The 18,939-nt window shown below is 37.5% G+C and overlaps 2 protein-coding genes across 2 annotated transcripts in view; one reads left to right on the forward strand and one right to left on the reverse strand.

The window, feature by feature from the left end:
• The window catches only part of si:dkey-288a3.2 (protein phosphatase 1 regulatory subunit 37), a 38,701-nt gene that overhangs the window by 6,734 nt on the left and 13,028 nt on the right, over positions 1–18,939 (reverse strand). Inside the window, exons 9-10 of the mRNA XM_057343357.1 lie at positions 17,043–17,184; positions 16,777–16,943 (exon numbers count right to left, since the gene is read on the reverse strand). Of these exons, the coding sequence (XP_057199340.1) occupies positions 16,777–16,943; positions 17,043–17,184 (309 nt within the window). The remainder of the gene's footprint in view (positions 1–16,776; positions 16,944–17,042; positions 17,185–18,939) is intronic.
• Positions 5,968–18,939, forward strand: part of vrk1 (VRK serine/threonine kinase 1) — a 38,138-nt gene continuing 25,166 nt past the window's right edge. The window contains exon 1 of the mRNA XM_057343354.1: positions 5,968–6,140. Coding sequence (XP_057199337.1) covers positions 6,136–6,140 — 5 coding nt within the window. The 5' untranslated portion in view covers positions 5,968–6,135. The remainder of the gene's footprint in view (positions 6,141–18,939) is intronic.

Here is an 18,939-nt window from a genome sequence, read left to right on the forward strand (position 1 = left end):
TTCCTCATTCCCTTTATCTGCACAATAGACCATCAGCAGGTCTGTCCGTCCCTCGTGTAATCTCAGTATTATTTAAGGTAGCCATTGCACAATGCCTGTGAAAATGGGAGTCATTTAAGCTTTCTCCCTGAGCAGTGGTCTTGGCAACTAAACTAGCTCATTTGTTCACTCTGCATTCCCTTGGACAGCCTTATAAATGGAGGCACTATCCAATTATTACAGGGGATAAAACTAGAGCTCCAGCAAAGCATAGCAGAATCTATTACCAGCCAGAGTTTGTGTGTATGTGTGTGAAAGAGAGAGAGAGTGGCGGTGCCCATATGCCTCAAAAACTATTCAACACAGGGCAGTTGACACATCACCGCGATCTAAACACATGAATATTCTTCAACTTTCATGGCCACGTGTTCTCTTCTGATGTATTGTAATAAATCATTATGACATTTAATCTTTAGTTTACCTTAAATGTTGTGGTTTCTTTTTTTAAACCCACAAATTACCCTTTAGATTGCCCAAGAGAGCTGCACTGATGTTAACCTACAAAGCCCTACAATATGTTCAAAGAACAATTATCACTGTACCGCCATACAAGTTCAAGCTATATTACAAATATGCTTACAAATATATAGTAAAACTTATTCATTTTTCTATCTTTTAAGATACGTTGTGGTGTAAAAGTTGCGCACTAAAACTTGGGGTTGGTTGAGGATTCATTGCATAGTCATAGGAGGCTGCTTTGGGTTGATATTTAGGGATGAAAAAGGGTTACTTTGGAAACTCTCTGATAATTGGCTTCTTAAAAGCATCTCATTTTTAACAATGTCACTGTGGCTGGTGGATGACAATTAATCTGTTTTACAGTGTTTTCTTGGCATCTGTGCCAATTACTTTATATGCTAATATATGTAAATTACCCAACATTTGAGATGCCAGTAAAAACTATGCTTGTATTGTACATTATTTTTAATTCAGGCAATACAATTTTGGACTATTTTAAAAGATGCTTTTTATGTCTTTAATATTTATTTTTCTTTGGATAAGAAAGTAACACTTAATGCAGCATAATATACATTCACAAGTGTAATTCCTAAGTTTTCACATAACAATTTCAGCAAATGAACAGACAACACAATCAGCGAATGCTTCGCGACGACAAGAATCTTTGAAAGAATCTTGCTTGTTTGCATCATCTCTTTGTTTGCCACGATGACAATGAGAATTATTGTCGCTCTGTGTATGAAAACAGTGCCAAACACATTTGTTTCTCACTTTAACAGCCAAACTGCGTTTTTACACTCACCATACAGTCTATTTAAGGCCGTCTCTAGAATTTGACTTTGTCATTATGTCAGCACATTAATATTTTTCTTTATCTTTTCTTTTTCCCTCTCTGTTAGTAGGGAAGTGGATAATGACTTCACCGCTAAGTAAATGTTAATGAATGCACTTCGCCATCTGACTAGGTCTTTTCTCTTAACATAAATAGCTATAATTACCAACATATTCTCTCTCTTTTATTCACACACACACACACACACACACACACACACACACACACACACACACACATCCAGACACGCATGCACACACACGCACACACACACACACACACGCACACACACGCACACGCACACACACGCACGCACGCACGCACGCACGCACGCACACACTGTGACCTGCATCAAAAGTGTGCTCTCTATTGTCCTGTGTTGAGTCTAGCTTCATCTCTGACTGTAGATGTCACTATTGCATACTAAATGGACACATAAACCTCCGCATCAGGAGAGATGATAGATGCTGAATGTTGGGGAAATTAATACAAGATTTTTAAAAATTCTTATGTGATCTGAGAAATAACAGAAAGATGGTTATGGACAGGAACATGTGTTTGTTAATATGTTAAAGCAATAGTTCATTAAATTCATTTAACAATTTATAAAAGTTGCATTTTTACATTTTAAATATACAAAAATAGACACATGACTCTCTTTGGAAGAACTATTTTAGCATTTAAATTAATAAACTGTTTTATCCCATATTTTCCTTGTGAATAATCCTAAGGTTCAAAACACACCACCGCTTTTCATTTTAATCAGTATTCCCTTGTCTTTTTAATAACTGACAAATTACCGTTCATTAAATCCATGTTTAATAAATATAATGAATAAAGCTGAAAAAAGCAAAGGTCATAATTTTAAATTAGCTTTTTAATATCTTCCTTCAAAATATAATTTCCTGTTAGACACAAAAAGGCAGTGATGAGCCACTAAAAATGTTATTTTTTTCTAAAACTATTAAAACTACATTCATATAATACAAAATAACTCGTGTATAATATAACGTACAGTAATATCTATATCCTGATGTGTTTCTCAAACCTTACTTAAGCTATTTAATTTATTTATTTTTTCCATTGTGTGCAAGGCCTACAGATTGAACCTACACACCAAGTTATGCATTTACATATGTAGGAAACTATAAAAATAAATAATTATTCGATTTTGCCTAACAACATTAATTAGCACATAATACTCACCAGGAGTACAATGAATGTGCAATCTGATAATTATAATAAGTACACTCATACATATTGCAAGTGTACCAGACAAATGTGACATTGTGTCAAAATAAAGTTATAGCACTAAAGATGACACACACACACACACACTAAATCATTATCTGAATATATCTCCTGTGTCAGTGCTGTGGAGGGCGGCAGGCAGCCACAGCTCTCCCAGCTGATTCAAAAATGTATCTTTCAGGCGTTTATTATCAATTTGACTTTATCTTCTCTTTACCAGAGGTGTGAAATCTCAACCTCATACGTGTAATTAAGGTGGGCCGCGGTGCTTAAGAGGGGCTTGATTTGAAGCGATTACCGGAGGAGAGAGCTAAAAAGTACACCGCTGTGACCTCAGGGGCAGTCGAGAGAACTGCGGGCTGAAGCTACAGCTAATTTAATTGATCTCCTCAGCTTTACATTTAAATATCATCACAGTGGCGATGAGATCCGGATAGGCTTTGTTGTGAGAAGAGATTATTCGCCGTGCAGATCTGACCTGATGACTTCCCTCCCCGCTACTCTTGTGTTTGTTCAGCCTAATGCCACCTGAGATATCAATCCATTCATTTAGAAAGATGCACCATTAGAATTGAGAATGTGTAGGTTGCGACTGCTGTCGTTACATGTGCGAATATCCATGTCATGTTAAATGTGTTTATGACATGTAAGGAGGGATCACAAAAGGCAAACTTTTGCAGTAGACCCTGAACACGGTGTACCCTGTTCCGTGCGAGGAGTGATTTCACAAAACTGAAAGCAAGAACGACCAAAACGGAAGCTCGAGAGGCGTGCTATTGCATTTGAATATAAAAACAGAAGTGAAACACTGCCTGTAATTCAAAATGCATTTCCCTCTTCTCAACTATGACAATAACATCCAATCATTCAAAGAAGGAGCATTGAAATTCCACATTAGAAGAGAGCGAGAGACAGGGAGGTAAGTGGAGGAGAGAGAATTTATTAAAAGGACAAAGAACGAGTCAAGAAAAAGTAGATTGTAGATGGAGCTTCCTAACCCTCTCCCTAGTTTACTAGTAAGTGCACTACATAGGGACTAGGGCTCTCCCAATATCACATTTTCCCTACACGGTTATCGTGGCAAAATACATTCCTGATAGCGGTATTTTCATGATATCTATCGCAATATCTTTTAAAAATTAATATATGAAGCTGTAAGTATCTTTAATTTAGTCTTTTATTCATCAATGAATCACACTCAAATTGTGAGCATTGTGACAAAAAATTTATATTGGTGCAAAATTGCGATATGTGTGCAATAATCATATTTTTATATCACGGTTATTGTCCATAACGGTATATTGTGACACCCCTAGGGACTTGATTTATTATCAAATTTTTTCTTGAGCACTTAACAGTTTTTCTCGATGCTAACTCACAACTATAAACTCATTCTCAGAACAATAAATCAACTTGTGCAAACCCCACACAAAAACGTCCTCATTTTGCAAAGGTTTAACCATGCTCTCATTCAGAAAACACTGACACGTTATATAATGAACTGAAGTGTCAAGATGTAATCTCAAATAGCGCACATTTATCAATCAGTAAACATTCAGTAGCAAAACTGATGACACACCAATCAGAGTCTCATGATATCAATAGGAGCACAGGTAATTGTGCATCCTAGAATCATCTACAGGGCTTTATATTACAAACATACAGTATAATTACAGTACACTGTAAAAAATGACACAGATATTTACTTAAAAAAAATGATAGTAACAACATTACACAAAATATTTTTAAGTACTTTAAAGCTTATTTTTACCGCAATATTCCATTCCAAAATTACCTAAATTATTTAAGCACCTGTCATATGATAAAGTTAAAAAAATCAAGCATTTGAGCATTGGAGTTAACTTCTTGATCTTTTTTAACTTCAGTTTAACATGTATTATTGTTTACAACATATAGGATGTACAAGTAAGCTGAGAGTTGTCTCAGTACTGGCATTAGCAGCATTACTGTTCACTGAGTGTAATAACGTACATCATGAGCTCTCCCATGACCGAAGCACAAGCACCACTCTTCTGAACGATGGTAACCACGAAACTCAAAAATACAAAAAGAATCTCTTCTAAATCTTAAAGACAACAGAACAATAAACACTATCAAATCTTTCATTTTATTGTAAAGCACATACAATAGCACTTTTTCACAAAAATGACTCCCCTAATGCTGTCGCATGCAAAGCATGCTGGGAACTCGAAAGTCACTGCTCAGTTAGTGAAATGAACTAAATTTGTGAATCTGAATTTGTGTAGTCCCACCACAAAATAATGAAGTAAAGATCCTTTATACAAGTTTAAGTGGGTTGAACATGATAAAATTAAGTTGAATTTACTCAATAATTTGTGCATTTAGAATTCCGAGATGTTTTCTATAATTTTAACTTACATTTTGGTTAAAAAACAAGAACACAATTGTATTAAAGTAGATTTGTGATTGTCAAGTTTATTTGTAGCATTTTTACATGTCCTGTATTTTTGCAGAACTTAGAGATGACTACTTACAAAAAAATATTTTGTCAGAAGACCAAGCCATTGCTATAGTATCCTGTAACGAAATTGTGCCAAAGGTGCAGGATGCCATGTTTATTTATATATTATTTATGCAATTGTATTCTGTATTGTGTTGCATACCCAGTTTATATTGTTTTTTTTACCTTTTGAACTTGTCTAGTCTACTTCATCTCCTTTATCTAAGATTACTTTACAGTAGTGTATTTTTTCCCTTAATCTCATTGTTGCATTTTGCTCTTTCTGCACTCTTTTAGGTTGTATATAGACACTGAGGTGCCAAATGACTATATTCTTGAATCCCAATAAAAGGTTTTAGTAACAGTGTTTTGAATTGATCTCACCAGTGTGTAAGACTATGTTGTAGTGTGGGTATTTCTGAGGGCTTGTGTGTCATATTTGGGGGAAAAGTTTGCTTTTTCAGCAAGTTTGAATGGTTTTGAGTGAAGAGCTGGATTTTGACCCGAAATAGGATGTTGAGGGAATTGGGCGAGAAGTTATGGATTTGTGTTTAGAGTTCAATACACAATACAATACACAGGAATCGGAATTCTCATAAGAAGATTAAAAAGAACCCTGCTTTTATTTGTATTTATCTATTTTTATTGGTGGTATGGGGTATATATTTAATATCTGAATTCGTTTTGTTGGATAAAGACTCGCTAGTGCCCAAATTTATACTCATGACACACATATTCCAATCACAGGGAACTAGCGTAGAATGAAACGCAGCCATTGACGTCCGCGCTAGGCAAAACTAGCCCACGTAGCGTTGGGCGTCCTCTCCTCCAGTCATGTGCTGATTTTAATGAGTCATTTCGATGCACGCTATGAACATTTCGTGCTTGTGACAGCACCGAGCCATCTGTAAGGTAGCCGAGCGGTCACAGTAATCTATCTGACGCTCTCCATCACGAGTAGAGAAGCCTGGACAAGGTCACCACAGGTGGAAGCGATAACACGGTGACAGAACGTGGACCGAAACAGTTTTCTCACTTCTCGAAACCTTCAGGAGGCTTGTTTGCGTTCTCCATGAGGTGACTATTTCTTTCAACGTTTGATATTTTGAGGAAAATGAATCATTTTCTTTTCTTTGGAACCATTGTGTGCCAATTTGGCTTTGCGCGTGATTCCAGGTGACCGGCTGGATGAGATGTTATGAAAAGTTGCGGTTCGAATTATTTTCAAAACGACAAACTAGCCTCGATGTATATATGGAGTGTTTTTCATGCGCTAAGTGGTGTCAAGGATCTCTGAGCAAGCTGTAAATCAAGGGTGCACCTTGGCTATTTACAGCAAATTATACAGCATGAATGATTCAGTGATTAGAAACATTCTGGCATTCATTATTTTCGCAAGGTCTGAAGCACTTAAACACTGCTAGCTCTTCACACTGTACAAATGCCCGAAACCTTGACGAAGAGAGACTGAATCACAGGAAAGAATTTATTTAAAACACGAGCTCGGAGGGATATTAATACCACTCCAGTCCTCAGAACATTCTTATTAGAAACCGGGCAGGTTTCTGTTAGCAAGACGACTGCTTTTGTGCAGCCTGCTTTTAGACCGTGTTGCTTTATGTGGATGTGTCAAAAAAGTCACTTTTACCCGCCCGCGTATAAAGACGTACTCCAAGTGGAAGGTAATTATTATTTTCCCTTTTATCGTAACGGTGCGCTCACTTTTTAAAAAGTGAGAAAGGAGGTAGGACAACACGTATGCGTAAATGCATACAAATTGCATCTGATGAGGTCTTGACTAGGAAGGTGTTTATCCCGTAATACCTGAAGAATTAAAAAAGCACACTGTCCCGCTCTTCAGGTGTTCATTTGAATACGCTGAGCCGACTGAGTCGTTCTATAATTGATCCCCGGGGGACGTCTAGGCCCACCGAACCCGCATTCCCACCAATTACAGCTGCGTCTCTCTAAAAACAGAATCAGAGCGCACATCATAGTCAGAACCCATGTACTACAGATATGACCCCACAAACACTACACTCAGCAGCTATTCTTATAAAATTATGAGCACACCACACATCTCTTTCTCTTTTTGTATCTGATAACATTTAAATGACAGCCTTCAACAGACTAAGAAATGCAAAACAGCATGCAAATAATTCACTTTCCTTCACTGCACTGAAGACAGAACACAGCTGAATGACTTGAAATATAAACTAGTGGTCCTTTCTGGCACAAATTTTTCTTTAAATTTAAAACGAAATGATGAAATTTTCGAATTGTATAGTTGATTCAATCTATAGAAGTGGGTGGTATAAGTGGTGTCTATGACAGGTGGTGGGAGGGGTTAAAAAGTAGGATGGCTTGGCAACATTTACCAAAAAGAAAAGTTGTTATATTTAGATCAAATATAAAGACAAAAATGTAATAATGTGCATCATTAAAACCCTTACATTTACGCATTTGGCAGACGCTTTCATCAACTGAGCTACAGGAAAGCCATACATGCACATTAAAGTGATAGTTCACCCAAACATTAAAATTGTCATTTCAAACCTGCATGACTTTTTTTCTTCCACAGAACATAAAAGAAGATATTTTGAAGCATGTTAGTAACCAAACAACAGAAGTACCCATTGACTTCTATTGTATGCACAAAACCAATGCAAGTCAGTGTTCGGTTAGTTACCACATTCTTCATAATATCCTTCATAATATCTTATCTGTTCTTTTGCAGAAGAAAGAAAGTCATATCTGTGTGAAATGACAAGAGGGTGAGTAAATGATGACAGAATTAACATTTTTGGTTGAACTTTCCCTTTAAGTAAATGTTATCAGAATAGATTTCATGTCAACTTTTTGTTTTCTAGACTGAGTTTTGCACATAAAAACAGATGTTACCAGGCAAGTGAAAGGAGTGTTTGGAGGGCATTATTGTCTGTAGGACGTGGCAACGCTACTCGGTTCAGACCCAAAGCCGTGGTGATGGAGTGGTTGAGAGTTAATTACTGATTACCTCTGGGGCCGCTCACCTGTGAGCCGTCATTACCTCACGCTCACGCCAAGCAGGTGCCATCCCTGGTTGTCCGCCACGCTTGTCTACTGTGGCATTATGCCCTGGATGGGCCTACAACCCTTTCACGGGAACCATGGGGCACACGGAACGGTCAAAATGCCAACATCTAGCACTATCCGGCCAGAGGTCAACCTCTCCTTTCTCTTTCCCTCTCCGCGGAGATGGAATCTGGTGCCTTGGCATACTTGGTATGAGCGTGTGCCCGCTCCCCCCACTTGGCCTGGCCTGAGGACGAGCGGGGAAACAGCTGGCCTACGACTGTCTGCTTGGACATGGCAGTTCTGGATCATCAATAGTGGTGCCCACCACACCAGCTGATCCTCTCCCAGGGTCCCTGTCACGATGATGTCTTCATCGCTAACCGGAGCAGACGCCCGCTCCTGGCAGCAACTGGAGGTGACAACAAATCCAATTATCTCCCCTCCATGGAGCCCAGGCAGCCTGTGCCGGTGTGACAGAAAGGACGGGGACAGGCAATGCCCTGCCCACCAAACCCCTATGAACCCCCCTTACACACACTCCCTATTGCCCCAACATTTCAGTCACAGGGACAACAGGACAAACATAGGGATCCTGTGGTCTACACAAGCAACACTTACACAGAGAGAGACCGTTAGAAAACTGTTAACCACCGAAACTTCACAGCATAAATGTTTCTGGTAGAAGGCAAAAGGCCAGTGGTTTTCAACTGGTTTTGCTTTCAAACATAGTACTAAAACTAATAACTAGACCAAATTCATGATAATATGTATTTAATCAAAAACATATAAAATAATTAAAATAGCAGAGGACCGTTGCTTATAGTCATCCGTAATATGACAGCTGGAGGATATGAGAAACAAGCCATGAGTTGTTAATTTCAGATGTTAATTATTTTAAGTGCACCTAGACAAATTAGCCAATCATAATCCTGTTGTCAGTCATGGTGGCTTGTCATTGACACAAATGTCCCACCACACGGTTATATATAACCACAGTACACACATACGACATTAACCAGGAAACTGACTACACGCATGCTATGCACTACCCTGATTTCTGATGTGTTTTTTAAGCGATGCTCCGTGAATCAACCTGTATAAACCAATTAAATATCCATATACCAAATGAGTTTATAGTGGACGCATTTTAGAGGTGTGTCAAATGCATATTGAGAAAAGATGTATTGATTCTTTATTAGTGTTTATAGGTCATCTTCACCTCTGATGATTAGTGTGTGTGAGAGAGTAAAAGAGAGAGAGGACTTTCTAGCCGCATGCAGATATTAAATAAATAATTCATCCCAAAATGAGAAATCTGTCATCATTTATTCAACCTCATGCTATTCAAAACCTTTATGTCTCTTTCTTATGTGGAACACAAAAGAAGATATTTTGAAAAATGTGTCATACAATGGAAGTCAATGGGGATCAGTGTTGTTTGTTTACCAATGTAAATTTGTAAAAAAAAAAATTTTTTGGTGTTCTGCAGAAGAAAGAAAATCATACAGGTTTAAAATGACATGAAGGTGAGTAAATGATGAAAGAAAAGGTTCATTTTTGGGTTAACTATCCCTAACATGGTGCTTGTATACAGGGTGAGGCTGGGGGTCCTCCTTAAAGGGATACTTAATCCAAGAAACTCAGGGTTTTACTCACCCTCAAGGCATCCTAACTGAATATGACTTTCTTGAAGAATAATGCAGTTGGAGTTACTGTAATACCACGTATCCTTTTTCTTCAAGCGGTAGAATTTTTTTATGCTCAAAAGTGCATCCATCGATCAAAGAATGGCTCGACACGGCTCCGTGGTCTTAACAAAGGTCTTCTGAAGTGAATTGATGCATTTGTTTAAGAAAAATACCCATATTGATAACGCTATTAATGATAATGTCTAACTTCCGTTATCCCTCGGCTGCACGTGAACCAGAGGCTTTAGTGTGATCCAGTGATTTATTTGTCCAAAGCCAGCCCACAATGCAAACAGAAGTTGTATAAAGTACGCCAACCCGATTTTGTGCCCGAACAGATCAGTTGTATGAACTACTAGCGGTCCACGGATGTACCATCTCCTTCCACTGCTTCAGATCAAGATCTAATACATTGTCCACATTCATTTACTTGCCCCTTACATCTTTATTTGAAAGGAAAAGCAAGATTCTTGTGGCTGAAGCCCTCTGATAAAGGCACTGACTCACAGATTTCATGATATTCAGATGAGCCTCAACGTGGGTGACTGGTGACTCAGAACATGCCCAGAGGGAGATTCTGAAATTCTGATGGACCAACTCATCCAATGGGCCATTTCGAGTGGAGTGGAGGAAAAAGATAGCATCCGCTCCTATCAAAATGTGAGCCGGTGTGTTCCAGGAAAAGGCGCTTGAGACAGCTCAACAAAGAGGCACTGAAGCAAGGGTTTCTCACTTTACCGGCCATTTACCGCACATGTCTATATAGACACATGTATTGGCGGCTATATGGCATCAGTATATACAGCTGCAGTGCTTTGTAATAGAATTTCAAAAATGATGATTGTTTTCAATAGGTGTTTCCCAAACGCTCCACTTATCTGCACATTAAACTAGGATGTGAAAAAGCATCAAGAAAACTGTATAAAACTACAAAAGATTTTTACATGTCTAATTTTACGTGTCTACAAAAAATACACTTTATTTTTTGCAATTTTACGTGTCTAATGGGTAACTTATAACATACCAAAGACACAGAAAAACACGTATTCGCGCCATATGACCCCTTTAATCATCATTTCTAGATGTATTGTGGCCATTCCAGTCCAGTGTCTGTTGAATTTCAACAAAATCAAACCTCAGGAGTGACAAAGTCATCTAACAGCAATGTGAAAGACTGACAGCATGACAAGACAAGATAAAAAACAAGCTTAAAATAATTTTGAACTTTACCTTACAATACAAATATTACTGTTGTATTGCTTAAAAGTAAATATGAACTTGTTTTCTTTGCAGTAATTGAGGTCTAAAAAACACGGAGCATTTTTCTGTTATTTTGACCTGCTTCTCCAGTTTTCATTTTCTGCAAATGAATGCAAACGGAAACAATATAACAAAATGATCATTTTACCTAAACACATACCTATAAATCGTCAACAAAAAAAACCTAAAAACAATTTTGAAATGACCTCTTAAATTTCTCCGTGACTGTATGTCATTTAACATTCTTAAGTGTTTTACCTTCATTTGAGGTTTCCACATAATTTCTGTCCATCTGTAATTCCTGCCATAAACGCTGGCACCACAACTTCTATAAAGACCTATTGTCGGTTTCTTTTTCAAACACTTTCACGTCAAGTGAAAAAAAAGGATGAAAAAACAACAAGAAGCACTACTTCCTGTGAAACTGTTGGTCGCACTTCTGACTGCACTGATGGGGAAGAGTAAAGCCATTAAGATGACATGGAGACAGATCGTGTGTGACACTTCAAAGAGGCTGGAAAAAGCTGAAAAACTGAGCAGCACAACCTCCTCATCCGCCCTCCGGCAGGGAAAAGAGGAGGAAAAACACAAAGTCGACAAGCACGCGCCGCATGGTCAACATGAGCACCCAGAGACTCCTGCTCTCGGCCTACCCCCGGACCCAAACACAGACTCGTCCCCCACGACTGCACGTCCAATGATTACACTATTCCCTCTCTCGTGCTCAGAGGGGCTAATTAATGCTTTAATATGCAAATGAGTGCCACAGTAAATTACACAGCTGGCAAATATGCCTGTTTTGCCCCCAAAACTACATCAGGAATTGAGCGGGACTGCGCCTGGATAGCGAACGCAAAGAGACAGAAGGTTTATTTCGAAACTGTGAAGATAATTCCACCTTAAAGTTTTATGGGCGCTGGGGTAAAAGTTTATGAAGAGTCTATTTGTGAGTATTCTGTAGCGCTTTACTGGTTCTAAAACGCGTCTTGAGGTTTTAAGAGTGAATGGGTTTGTGAACACTGCTATAGACTTCAGTAAGAGTGGTTGTGAGAGGCTGTGCACTTGGGTTGTCGATCATTCAGCCAAGTACTGAAAATACATATTTCCACAAACGTCAAGTACACAAAAACATAGAAAGATGGGTTAGACGATTGTTTACATTGAATTGTTTACAACTCATTTAATATAGAATGCTGTTAACAATGGCAAGATCACAAAGTACATATTGTACTATATAGTGCTTTGGGCGACCCAAGTTCGATAATTTTTTTTTAAATAAAAAAATGTACATTTTTAATGCACTTTAAGTCACTTTGTGTGAAAGCATCATCCAAATGCAGAAATATACATCCATCCCTCACAATGCTGACATTAAATTAAATATAAAATCTTGTGTGAATAAATTCTAGCATGTTTAATAGGCAAACCACAAGAAACATGGTGACAAGTTTAACTTTTTCTGTGAGAGTGAGAACAGATGCAAGGAAACAGAATGCTGTGAGAACTGTGATTAGGTCTAGCTTTGACAAACATATGACACTTAAAGACTCTGACTGCTCTGCTATACCTGTAAATGGCTGTCATTCTCATGCCCTAAACCATGTGAAGTTGATACAAGAATCTGTAAAAAGTATCACGAAAATATGGAATATGTTGCTCCTGTTCTGTAATTAAACCACGAGGCTACAAAGTATGCTGTCACATGTATATAGGGTGATATCCGGCAAATTGGGCCACTTTTTGGTTAATCATTTGGGACACACAAAAAACCCATGTATGACATTTAACTGTGTTCTTATGATTAATAAGAACTGTTTTAAATATTTTTGTGTTGAATTCATGTAATGAAATATAATTGTTCAGGCCCTACAGGTTTTAAAACATTAGCTGCCTGCTGCCCCACATTTTTTGAGATAGCAGAGTTCAGGTAAAATGGGGCAGTCAAACTGCAAAGTGAAAGAGACATTTCTAAAAATATATATTTCATTTTATTTAGTATTAATAATGCAATAGTGTAACATTTGCATTTAAAGTACATTAGAACATCAATTTTAATTACATTAAAACATCAATTTCATCAATAAAACATACATTTCATGAAAAAATGTAACAATAACAAGTAGTGTTATGGCAACAGATTAACAACGATTGTATTTTTGCCGCATCCCTGGCAGACATCCTTTCTATAGCCTTTAAGTTCCTTTCTGTTTTTCATGCTGTCTATAATAAATAGTTTAACATTAGGATACTTCAGTTCAACACCTATAACTTTGTTACAGCCTTCATCTTCATCCCCTAAAAGAAAATCGAGCATATTACCTACGCCCCTATGGGCAGACAGAGCATACTAAAAATAAACAAATAAATGTTACGTGTAACACACCTCTATATCAAAATGTCTCTTTCACCCTTTCTTTTTCAGTGAGTAATGCTATAGTACAGTACAATATTTATTAATAATATAAATAATTTTAATAAGAGTAACCATCAGAATTTCTGCTTAAACTCAACTCAGAAGGTGGCCTATTTTAACTGAAATTAATGGCACATTCAGGTAAGTTGGGCCAGTAAATAAAAATGCTTTTTTTATATAAAAATCTGGATCATTCAGCAAAATCAGCATTTTATCTCACAGAGGCAATCAAGACATGAGTTATGAATCATTATTTTAAAATGTGATTTTGTTTTTTTTATTGATTTATCAACCTAATCATTGAGAAATAAGATTGGATATGTCAGGCCACTCGCCTTACTTTTTTCTGGCACTGTCTGAAATTGAGGCATTGCCCCGCCCCCCTTAGCAACCTCAGACCAATAAAATAGTTTGCTAAATGTCAAATACTGTTATGGCATCAGTTTGAAATTCTTTGCAGTCATTGGCTGTTAACTTTTAAAGAGATAAGACACTCAAACCTTAAATGGCCCATTTTACCCAATGGCCCAATTTGCCTGACATCACCCGACTGTACTGCAAAGAAGACAATCCCAGAATGCACTGCAAAGAAAAGCTCCAACTAAAATGCATGATGTCAGATTTGATAAAAGTACTGATAGCACACAGTTTATCTTAATTAACAATGGAATATTTTATATAGCCTGATCCCATAGAAAATGTAATTATTTTACTAAGTGAGATTGTATAAATTCACGTGAATTAGCCAACTTGTAAAATAGTTATGTATTGTGATTGTGCCTGTTAAATGTATATGTTCTGTACCAAACATTGAAAATTCTGTCATCATTTATTCTCCCTAATGTCATTCAAAACCTGTGTGACTTTCTTTCTTCGGCATAACCCAATAGAAGATATTTTGATGAATGTTGGTAACCAAACAACATTGGCCCTCATTGACTTCCATTGTATGGACACAAGACCACTGAGACATGTCTCAAAATATCTTCTTTTGTGTTCCACACAAGAAAGCATTGTAAACGGTTATGAATGCCATGAGGGTGAATAAATAATGCAGGGATTTTTCTTTTTGGGTGAACTGTACCTTTAAAGTGTTGGCAGCATTAAAGCTTGACGGCATACTAACATCAAATGAAGCTGCTGCTTATGTACTATATACAGTGTTTCAAATTAGACACTTATTAGGTTCCTTAGAAGGCAGCTACCTTTGTAGGCAAAGTCTGGAAGGAAATGAAAAGCTGGAAAAATAAAACAACTGTATCAACAAGTCGAGAAACCGAGCTGTGTGTGTGCAGCTCATCAAGAGGTCCCATGAGCATGAACCTGCTCTCTGTCTGTTCACTCACTCAACTCCAGCCATCATAGAGTCAGACACCATGACCGACCACAAACACTAACCAACTCTTAGTTCCACTTGGAGTCTGTCCCACAAGACCACCTGCCCCCCTGCAGCCCCACCTGCATCATTAATGACGCTTTATGAGGCACATCATAGCAACCTCAACATGCCCTGCACCACAACAGTGATTCTGAGCAAACAGCAAGGGGAATTGTCTGATTTGAATTGTTGTAAATCAGACAAGAGAACATTGCCGCTGCTTACAATAGTAAGCAACAGTAGCAAACTACACAAAATGAAAATAATCTCATTCTCAAAGGGATAGTTCAGCCAAAAATGAAAAAAATTCTTTCATCATGCCGTTCCAAACATGTATGACTTTTTCTCTTTTGAAAAACACCTAAGAAGATATTTTGAAGAATGTTGGTAATCAAACAACACTGGCTTCCATTGACTTCCACTGTACGGACACAAAACACTGAGACGTTTTTCAAATGTCTGTGTTGCATATAGAGATTTTGAATAACATGAGGGTATATACAGTATATATGATGACAGAACTATCCTTTAACTAGCATTATATTTTGGGAGACACATTTATGGGATATAGAGCTATTAGTTTCATTTGGATTGAAATTGGAAGCATTGTTCAAGTTTTTTGGTCTTAGAAGAATTTGAAGGGAAATGTCTGAGATCATCCTAAAATCTCTGCATACAGTATGTTGGCAGTTGTCTTGGGTATTTTCTCTCGAACAAAGCACAGGAGATTTATTCAAATGTCATTTTTTTCTACATTTAATCTCACTGCCACCTTTCTTTCCTTTCATATGGCTTCCGTTATAAAGTTCATGAATTGTTCATGTATCGAGAAATAACTATAACCTTGCTACAAACATGAATGAAATACTCTCTGAGCGTTACTTATAATGAATATTGAACATCAGTAAATAATTAATAATTAACACCAAACAGGCCAGTGATCAAATAGAGACGCACTTTAACAGACCTGCGCCGTAAACAAAGACCCAAGGACCAACATTCCCTCCCGTCACATTCCTGCCGCTTAAATATGCGCATGCAAAATCGAGCCACACGCACTTTTCTTTTGAGGAATGAAATTCTCGCTTTTCTCAGACCCGGAGAATTTTACGAAACTGAATCAGAACACTTGATCTGACCACCCGCTGTTTTCTGATGGAAAGATTTGCTTTTTAATACAATCGTCCCTCGTTCTGCCATGTCGTGCCCGGCCCAGACAAATCTCAGCAGCGTGTGTTCTTGTACCGCCACAGTGAAATGTCTCATTCTCGATCGGTTAAATACCACCCTGCTGTAATCTATCACGGTGAAAATGCTAATAACATTGTCCTCCGTTTCAGCCCAGCCTAAATATGACATATTTATACGCGTTTAAGACAGATGGCGTGTTTTCCGGCCATTTATCGATGAAAATATATTTTGAAGACGTAAATGATTGACGGGCCGAAAACATCAAAAATCAAAACAAATGACTGGAATAAAAAATAAAACGAGCGAGAGGAGCTTTACAATTCGTTTTGAAGAGTGTGTTCCTTCCCCTGCACATTTCAATTAATGCTTCAATATGCAAGGAGATAAAATCATGACAAACAGATGGTAAGTTACATTTTTTCTGTTCTTGCAGTTTATCATGTTTTTAAGCCGTGGCATCATTTTTCCAGGACTTTCAATTTTTTTGTCAAGCAGCACCTCTGAGATCAGTGACACATCGTGGAAACCAGCTAAACCAGCTTGGCCAGGCTAAGAGATCCAGCTTAAACCAACTAAGACCAGCAAACCAGCTTTGGCTTGTTTTCTCAGCGGGGTTATATGTGGAACTTAATTGATGGTTTCTATAACTACAGTAAATATGATCTGCATCCAGAATTACACCCACATAATCAAGATTAAGCGATGACATCACTGCTAACATCTGACCTTCTCTTCTTTTAGGTGCTGGTCCAGGTCCAGTCTTATAAGTGAATGGTTGATCTTCAGCGCCAGCGACAGAGCCATAAGCCCCCCAGCGAGCATCTGGTTGTGTCGAACGTCCAGACGCTGGATCTGTAGGTTTTCAGCAAGGATCTCAGCCAAAGTCACAGCACCTTGCATGATGGGTAAAAACACAGGCTTAATTATAAAGCGATAGAAATGTATATAAAAAAGACAGCCAAAGAGGTAGAAAAGCAATATCGAAATCCTACCCTCGCATGTTATTCCTGTAGATGCTAAGCCAAGTTGCAATAAAGAGCGATTGATCATGAGGGACTCTTTTAACGTGTGAATGCCTCTGTTCTCAAGGCTGTTTTTGCCAAGGTTTAATGTTTCGAGCGTTTTTAAGCAAGGCTGAAAAAAGACAAAAACAGGATGTTTAAGAAAACGCGCACTATTGAGGATGTTTTCAAATCACTTTGTATAATCGAAAGTGTCCCTTTTCTGTGCATTTGAATCCAATTATGGACGGTGAATTTGTGTCACTTTGAGAGCTTTAAGTGTCACGCGCGCCGGCGTGGCAATAGATTGACTCTCCAGAGCATATTAGCAACGTCATTTATGAAGCACGATTAGCAGCCGTATAAAGCAGGAGATAGAGGCGCACATGAGGGAAAAGCCATGTTGCATAACAGAACGTACATCATGCCAGCTCGCCACACTCATTATTCTCACTTAGTCCTGTGCTTTAAATGACTAAAATAAAACACAGATGACTAAAAAACAAGTCCAGGGATCAACTCGCAGTTCATTTGGGTCAATGCAACACTCAAGCATGCTAACACCACACACACACACATACAGTATACTGTGTGCATACTGTTTTAAAGCAACCTTTTAAAATAAAATTGAGGAGAATGGGTGTTAAACCATCAGTTTAACCAATTAGAAATTTGGTACAGGCGTCAAATCAGTATTGAAATGCACTTTTTCATGGGACACTGTATAGGCCAATGTAAAAAGAAGACTGAAAAAACAAGTCCAGTGTTACAGTGTAATATTGGCAAGGTATTCATCCATAAGCAGTAATGTACATGTACTGTATGTTTTATTCAAGTAATTAAAAATAAATTAAATGAATAAAATCTATTGTAAAAAAGATGTCATTAACTTAAAAAAAAAAAAAAACATATAACAGAACGTACATCATGCCAGCTCGCCACACTCATTATTCTCACTTAGTCCTGTGCTTTAAATAAAACGCAGATGAAAACAAGTCCAGAAATCAACTCGTAGTTCATTTGCGTCGATGCAACACTTAAGCATGTTAACATCCACACGCAAAAGTAATTTTTTATTGTTAGCCTATGACTAATGTATTTGTATACTAAACTGTATATGATGTTAAATGTTGCATTTACAGCAGACACCGTTATCTAAAATGACTTACGCTATACAATTTACATTTACGACGATAAAACTATATATTTAGTTTTAGTTTATATTTAGTTTAAACTATACATTTTATTAGTAAGGGTGTTCCTTGGGAATCCAACTAATGTCTCAATAAACTTAATATACTTCATATGTATACAGTATACGAAGAGTTCATTTGCAAAAAACAGATTTTCATTTGCAAAAAAGTTCCAATTAATGTCAATCAAACTGCAGTTGGGCTGTTTTGATTAAGTAATAATAACAACAAAAAAACAGCTGAACTAACACAATCAAACACAATCAAAACATGATAATACAATAAAAACACGATTTTTTAACATTTTTAAAATTCTGAGTTATCTGTTTTTGCAAATGAACACTTTGCAGTACTATAGTAATATGAATAGAAATGTCCGATTACAGACTTCATTCCAGGCCTCGGATAAGTTTCATCATTGTAAATCGTACTGAGAAAAACTGCAACAAACCTTTTTTACTACATTACTTACAGTCCAAAAAAGCGCTATATAAATAAATTCACACAAAATGTAGACTGTTTATGTTTTCTGTAAGCCCAGTGGTGGAGAGCGTTGTAACAACAGCACTCTGTGTACTTGACACTAATTACTACTTCTACTACTTATCCTAGACACTTGAGGGATAAGTAGTAGATTTCTAAACTCCTGTACACTCATTAGTAGAAGTTAAATATGGGAATACTACAACAGAGTT

The sequence above is a fragment of the Triplophysa rosa genome, linkage group LG10 (genome assembly GCF_024868665.1).
Source record: "Triplophysa rosa linkage group LG10, Trosa_1v2, whole genome shotgun sequence".
NCBI classification, from domain to species: Eukaryota; Metazoa; Chordata; class Actinopteri; order Cypriniformes; family Nemacheilidae; genus Triplophysa; species Triplophysa rosa.